Below are 8,038 nucleotides of genomic sequence, written 5' to 3'. Positions count from 1 at the left end.
TATATATATATATATATATATATATGTATGTATGTGTGTTTGTCCCCCCACCATCGTTTGACAACCGATGCTGGTGTGTTTATGTCCCCGTAACTTAGCGGTTCGGCAAAAGAGACCGATAGAATAAGTACTAGGCTTCCAAAGAATAAGTCCTGGGGTTGATTTGCTCGACTAAAAGGCGGTGCTCCAGTATGGCCGCAGTCGAATGACTGAAACAAGTAAAAGAGTAACTAATCACATTCAATTGCTTGCAATAGATAGGTTTTGAGACTTAAATTTGCTAATTTTCCACTGAACTTGAAGTGCCCTGGACCTCCCATTGTTTAAATCCAATCCTACTGGCATGCTAATAATTCTGCCAGCTCACCTCCTTAATAATAGTAGTAATTATGGTTTCAAATTTTGGCACAAGGCCAGCAAGTTCGAGGGAAGGGATAAGTCAATTACATCAGCTCCAATGTTCAACTGGTACTTATTTTATCAACCCCGAAAGGATGAAAGGCAACGTCGACCTTGGTGGAATTTGGACTCAGAACATAAAGATGGACGAAATGCTGCTAAGCATTTTGCTCAGTGTGCTGACGATTCTGCCAGCTTGCTGCCTTAATAATAATAAGAATAACAATAACAATTGCAATAACAACATTTCTGGCAATAGGCATGTGCCAGAAATTTGGAGGGTAAGTCAATTAAATTACCATTAGTACTTGCCTGGTGTATTATTTTATCAACATCAAAGGATAAACATTGTAAATGATTTATAGCTGTTGGGAAAGGAAGCATTGTCTATCTCTAAAGAAAAAGACCAGTCAGTAGTGAGAGAGTTCCTCTATGATGGTGGGGCCCGACATTTATAATGATTACAAGGGTTCTAGTTGCATGCTGTTCATGTTTAGGGATGGAGTTCGATATTATTTTCTTAAAACAGCTTCATTGTGTGTTTGTACTGTTGAAGAAGACAAAATTGGTATGATCCCATTGAAAGATATTTTCAATATCTCTGTTCATGGAGTTATTGCAGATTTGGTGTGAGGTATTTAGGCTGTGTATGGATGATGTTTGGTTATGGAAGGTTAGAGACAAAATAAATACTTCATCATAGTGTGTTAGATAAACCCTTCAGTGCTGATCTAACACCACATTTAGAGCCACACCCCATTCTGCTAAACATTTTATCTGTATGGACAGTATAGTTAATTCTACATCTCTAAAAGAAATTGGGTGAGATCTAAGAATGATTTAAAATTCTATCCAGTGGTAGGATTATCTCTTAACCCTTTAACATTCAGTTTATTCTGTCAAATATAATGTTTATTTGTTCATATTATTTTGAATTAATCGTGTATTATCTCATAGCTATGAGGTTTTGATTATGTAATTGTTTATTTTAAGATTGACATTGTAGGGTAGGTGTGAGAGGCTTGATCTATTTGGTTTGAACATACAACAGATAGAATATTTTGGCCAGATGTGGATGGTTTAAATGCTAACAGGTTAATCTATTTAATGCCACCAAACCATTGCCCTTTACCATTAATCTGAGCTTTAGAGCTTTTTTTAAAATTTTTTAGACACTTGATTTTTGAGTTTCATTATCTATTTGTCCTTACTTTAGAAGGAAAGAATTAGCAGCAATATCAGCAAGACCAATATTGTTTTTTTCTTTAGTAGAAATTATTCACTTGCTGTGTTTTGGATGCTTATGCATTGAAACTTCTGGTCTGAGCACTGAAGACAGACTTGTTAGTGTTGTTGTTGCTATTGTCATTGTTACTTTTATTGTTGTATGTGCATATTTCACTTTATTATTGTTGTAGCAAATGAGACTTCAGGACCAATTTTGAGACAATGAAAGAACTTCCACTTGGTTATACAGTTTGCTACAAATAACCACCAAATTTCCCTTAAATCACACCCTAGTATCTTCAAAAAAAGATATATTGCATAATGTGGTCCTAGATATCCCTAAAACGAGGTAATAACAACAGTATCAAATTATTTTCAGTATTGTTTTATTATTCTTAATTTGTAAAAAAATTATTAATAAAAATTGTCATTGAGTTTCAGTAAAACACTCAATATTCTCTTTTCTCTTTTTTTTAAAGGGTTTCACTTCATCTTTAATTCTTAACAATGGGGAATTTTTTCACGAAAGCACCAATTGCGAGTAGCCCGGAGTTTGCTAAGTTTGTTGAAAAAACTATTCATGAAAACTGTGTTGTGGTTTTCTCCAAGACCTACTGCCCCCATTGTAACACTGTGAAAACAATATTTGATAATCTTAGAGTAAATTACAAAACTATTGAATTGAACAGACGAGAAGATGGTGAGCAAATCATGTCTGTACTGCAAGAAATTTCCCAAAAGAGAACGGTAAATTCATGAGATTTTTATTATTCATTTCTTTTTCCATACACATCTACATAAAAAGATGTTTCCTTATAATTATCTATATATCTTTGCCCACTAATCCTGGGAATTTCATGGGGCACCTGCTCCATGAATTTAGCTTGCAATCCTAGCAGGCCAAACAACCAAAGCGAGGCTGCATCATTTGTAGGTGACGTAATTAGTGTTGTGAGAGGCTGGAGTAACATCATAACTGATAACACATATACACTATATGTGTGGGGAGAGGGTAATTTCTGATACTAGGGTTTCTGTCTCTGTATGAAATCTGTGTAAAAAGTATGATGCTCCATAAAATGAATTATGGCTATTGTATATTTATATATTCACTGTGGAGGATGGAAAGGTGATTTGTTGCATTGGATGTGTAATACAAATATCTATGGAATTATGTCACTAATTAGTTGAAAGTAACTGGATATTTATTGATGAATGTAGGCAAGATTATTGGACTGGTCAAAACAAGTGTGCTGTTCTGGAGAGTACCTATAGACATTGAGAGGTTAGCTCTCGGTATGCTGGTTTACACAGGTCTCGTGAATTGACATTAAACTAGTGATTTAATGAATGGTAAGGTTGGCTTTGGTTCATTATAAAACAACACATCCATACAAGGGTGAATGGGGCACCACTTGAAGAGTTTGTCTTTGTTATGTATGTAGGGCAAGTCAACTTTGCAGAGGCTAGATTTATATACACCAACTTGTTGGTAATTCCTTACTTGATACACAAGCTCTACTAATCTCCCTCAAGAGGGCAACACACTGTGTAGGGTTTTAAGTAAATGACCAAATAACAGAAAACATGTACCTGTATCATTTAAAAACTGACATATTTGCTAATTAAAACCTTAATCAATAATACAAATTGCCTGGATTTAAATACCAAGGTTGATAAGGAATGTGCTCAGAAAAGAATTTCTTCTCCGTGAAGGTAATGGGATCATCTGAGTTAAGACGATGCTGTAAAATTAGTATTGTGCACTTGTTGAGCCTGTTCCCTTATGCAGCACAGCGATATGGACACTTCTATAAAGCTTCAAAAGGTTTATACAATGATTACATTTGCCTTTTATGTAATATACAAAATCTGGATGGAATTCTGGTTTAAGTACCTCAAATAACTTGTTTATTTTGGGAGAATTTTCAGAAAAGTTTTGTGAATCTGTGTTCTACACACAGGAATTCATATGATTATGCAAGAAAAATACTTTTTTGTGTGATTTATGGGTGATGTGGCTGTTATTTTTAGCATATCTCACAACCACCTTTCTGGTTTCTTTGTTACTGTGACACATATTGATGTTCTTCAATATTTTTCTCTCCATAAAACATTCAATGGAATGATGATGTACCTAAGTCTGGTCTATTGTGGGGATTTAAGCAAAAAATTCAAATTGTCCATATTTTAAGCTCTGATTTGAAAAAGTGTGGAACTTTTAGGATTTATGGTGAGTAGGGAGGGATTAAAAATTTTTTTGTTTTTTAATGTTTTTTTCATAATCATATGAATTCCCATGTGTAGATAACAAATTTGCAAAACTTTTCTGAAAATTCTAAAAAATAAAACAGGTTATGAGTGGTTATATGGGGTACTTAACCCTTTAGTGTTCAAACCGGCCAAAATTAATTCCCCTTTATTTGTTCAAACTAGCCAAATCCTGCTGTATCTGACTTCTCTACAAAATCACTAAAAAAATAAACAAATCACGTTATTGAATTTTCATAGCTTTGAGATAATGTACGATGAAGCCTTCCCTGCCTTTATTCAAGTATAAATACTGTGAAATTGTTTAGACCACATGGTTTTCTTCAATGTTTGAAGAGAAATCTGTACCTTAGTTTTTAATGAAATGATGTCCACAAGTAGCGATTCTGACTTTGAAGGTTTTACTCTTGATGATATAGAAAATATAAATGAAAACAAGAGTATTTTGTCTTCAGACAAATTTGATATTGATATTAGTGAATATTCGTCAGACAAGGAAGATTTTGAGAATGAATGTGATAAAAATGAAAGTGATGAAAATGATATTGTAAACATGGCATCATGGTCAAAGATTACAATACCAATCACTATTCCTGATTTCACAGAAAACACTGGTCCAAAGCACAATTTGCCTCCTGATGCTCAACCATTAGACCTATTTTTATTTTTACCAGAAAGTTTTTTTGAAAATGTTATAGAGGAAACATACAAATATGCGCAACGTATGATTTCTATTCGCGGAAGAAATGATCCACTATGGCAGCCAACTTATGCTGCGGAAATGAGAGCGTTTTTCACAATCAATTTGGTGTTTGGTGTTAAACAGCTTCCTCAACTGTGGAACTACTGGAGTCCTGATATAAGGTATGGTGATCCGTATATCTCAAGTATAATATCAAAGACGAAGTATTCGAAAATATTTCAGTATTTACATTTAACTGATTCTGCTAATGCCCCCAGCAAAAACGACCCAAACTATGATCCTCTGTACAAAGTACAACCTGCAATTGATTTACTCCTTAATGGTTATAAAACTGTATCTACCTGGGAAAAATCTCTATGTAGATGAAGCCATGATAGGCTGTAAGGGCAGAGTACATTTTTGGCAGTACATGGCTGCCATACCCACTAAATGGGGGACCAAGGTATGGGAAGTTTGTGAATCAAACACTGGATATTGTGTAAACTTCGATGTTTACACAGATAAAAAATATAATGGAAACACACCATATGGATTGGGATATGATGTTGTATGGTCTCTTACTGACCCATTTCACCATCAGCACCGACTCCTCTATTTTGACCAATTTTTTTTCTTCAGTGGCTTTGGCAGAAAATCTTGCCTGTGTAAGTACTTACACATGCAGTACTGTTATGGGCACCCGTAAAGGTTTACCCCATGTAATGAAAACAAAATTTTTTCAAAAGTGGTGACATTTTACAAATGCAAAAGGAAAATTTATTAGCTACTGCTTTCAAAGACAAAAGACAGATTTTATTCCTGTCTACTAATGAACAACCTAGTGAATATTTGTTATAACAAATATATGGGTGAGGTTGATAAATCTGACCAATATCAGGCATATTACCTAGTTTGTTGACCAGGGAAGAAATGGTGGAGGTACATTTTGTGGTTTTTAGTTAATTTAACTATAGTTAATTCATATATTGTATATGTAAAAAGCTACAAGGTACCTCCACCACCAAAGGACTACAACCATTTGAAATTTTGGGTTGACATCACATCTCAGTTACATTAGGGCTTTTCTTCTAGAAAGCACAGAACTGGGAGAAAGGCAAAATTAACTGAAGTGGATGTCAACAGAGAAAATATTGACTTTCATAAAGTCGAAAAGATAAATGGAAGAAAAAAAGTTTGCAGACTGTGTTAGCTGCAAAAAAGAAAAACTGCAAAAGGGCATCAGATTGAAACTTTGTATATGTGTTCCTTTTGCGAAGTGCCCTTGTATAAAGGGTGCTTTGGGCAGTTTCATGACAGAAATATGTCATAACTATATTATTTTATTATAAATATGTGAAAGTGAGAAATACATATTAATTTTCAGTATGTTACATACTTGTATTCACCTTTGTCTCACCTGTTAATGAGCTTTTTTTATTAGATACATTCTATTATGTAAATGAATTCATTAAATTGTATAAGAGTACATAGCCAATGGTATTTGGCTAGTAAAAGAGTTTTGTATTTTATTTTCAATGAAAATGTTTGAATGAAATATAGAAAAAGAATAAAATCTTGTACTGATTACACCTGTATCTTAATTAATTCAAATTAATGTACCTCATCTTGAAAAATGTAAAATTGTCAGGATAATTTTAGTAACAAATCAAACAACTAAGATGTATTAAGAATATGAATTTTAGTGTTTATTCATAATGTTATTGTTTTTACACCTGTGAATTAAATTTATCTGCCCATGAAAGTCAAATTTAATGAGAAAGATCAGCTAAAATTACGTAACTATAAACCACTGGCATATAAGCACCCATTTACAAAATTTCAAATCTGTATGTAGAAAATTAACAAAGTTACAAGCAAATATTGTGGACACCCCACTTGAACCTGAATAAATCAAAATTAATGTGAACAGATAAGCATTACATTTGACAAATTAATCTAAACACTAGAGGGTTAAACCAAAATTCCACCCAACATGATAAATAAATTTATAGAGCTTTACTGCTCATCTCACAAATAGTGAGGCAACATAGAATACAATTTGCTGCACAATGCTTTAGAACAAAAATTGAGCTTACATCACCACTGTTGCTTTTTTACCTCTGCTATATCCTTTGTTTCTTTGATCTAGATAGTTGCGTTCCACCTCTACCTGTCTCTCCTCTCATTACATCTACTGTGCCTCTACACATACACATTATATCCAATCTTTTCATTGTAAAACATCATCCCGCCTCAATTTCATCAATTTACAGATGGTCATTGAACATGAAATAAATCAATCTGACCATTATAGGGGCAAATGGGGTCTGTCATAAGCACTGTCCCCATTGTCTTGACTTCATGGGGTGGAGGCTGTCATTAAGCTTCTGTTTTTTTTTTTTTTTTACCTGAGACAGTCATAAACAAAATATTTACAGTTAGCTAGCCTTAGCTACTATTTTCTAAATCAGGGTCTATCTTCCATGCTGTTTACATGACTGTATATGTTTCCTCTAATAATAAAAACTATGAATTATAACTAGTTTATTTATATATTTACTTTTATTTCAGGTTCCTCGTGTATTTGTGAATGGTGACTGTATTGGTGGCTGTGATGATACAAAAGCTCTCTATAAATCAGGAAAACTTCAAGAGAAGATAAATGAATGTTCTGAAATGAAAGAAACATCCTAATATTGTTATTGTTGTCTTTGTTCCCACTCCATCTCATCATGCACTTGGATTTCTGCTGGTTAGCCATTTTTCCTACTGGAATTTTCTCCTTGTGGAGCTACTGTAAAAAAAATTGTATTAGAATTTAAGACTAATTTATCATGAAATGAGAAAAATGAATTGAAAATAATATCTAACTGGTTAAAAAATTGGGACATAAAAAGACACAATTTACATGTCTGTTAAAAAACTGATAAATTATTTATTTTGCACATAATCAAATAAATTTTTCAAAAATCAAGTGGATATTAAAAGTTTTTTCTTTTTTCATACAGTTGTTGTTCTTGTTTCATTCTGAGTAAGCCTTTTGTGCAAGCTCTATCATCAAAAGCATGGGTTGAATGGTTCAACAGAATCCGATAAACCTGAAAACTGCCTCAATCTCAAGTGTTTACTTCAGCATGGGTTTCTATAGCTGGATACCTTTCCTAATATCAACCACTGTTTAAAGTGTATTGGGTCATCTTATGATACTGTCACTCTCAGAACAAGCTTCTTTGATTAAGAAGGGTATAATGGAAAGGAAGGAGGTTTTGAGCCAAGTGTCTTGAGGCTAAAGTGTCATTGAAGAACAGCAACAGATGTCTTGCTGTAGAGAAGATACATGACTACCATGCATTACATAATGGTTGTTAAGAGTTGCTGGAAAGAGAGATAAAGATGGTGGTGATGGGTTATCAGTACATACTCTTAAGATACAAGAAAGTGAATATAAGAGAGGATCAG

At 33.6% G+C, this 8,038-nt stretch overlaps 1 protein-coding gene across 3 annotated transcripts in view; it reads left to right on the top strand.

The window, feature by feature from the left end:
• The window catches only part of LOC106878060 (uncharacterized), a 25,689-nt gene extending 18,136 nt beyond the window's left edge, over positions 1-7,553 (top strand). For 2 of the 3 annotated variants that reach the window (XM_014927151.2, XM_014927150.2), the window contains exons 2-3: positions 2,106-2,373; positions 7,151-7,553. In XM_014927151.2, the coding sequence (XP_014782637.1) occupies positions 2,134-2,373; positions 7,151-7,273 (363 nt within the window). In that variant the 5' untranslated portion in view covers positions 2,106-2,133 and the 3' untranslated portion in view covers positions 7,274-7,553. Of the gene's footprint in view, positions 1-1,817; positions 1,976-2,105; positions 2,374-7,150 lie in introns of all 3 variants that reach the window. The other variant, XM_014927152.2, reaches the window with a different exon arrangement.
• Positions 7,554-8,038: the final 485 nt, after the last annotated feature.

This window comes from Octopus bimaculoides, chromosome 7 (assembly GCF_001194135.2).
Source record: "Octopus bimaculoides isolate UCB-OBI-ISO-001 chromosome 7, ASM119413v2, whole genome shotgun sequence".
Classification (NCBI taxonomy): Eukaryota; Metazoa; Mollusca; class Cephalopoda; order Octopoda; family Octopodidae; genus Octopus; species Octopus bimaculoides.
Note: the sequence above shows the minus strand (reverse complement) of the source record. Positions and strands in the feature narration are given on the sequence as shown.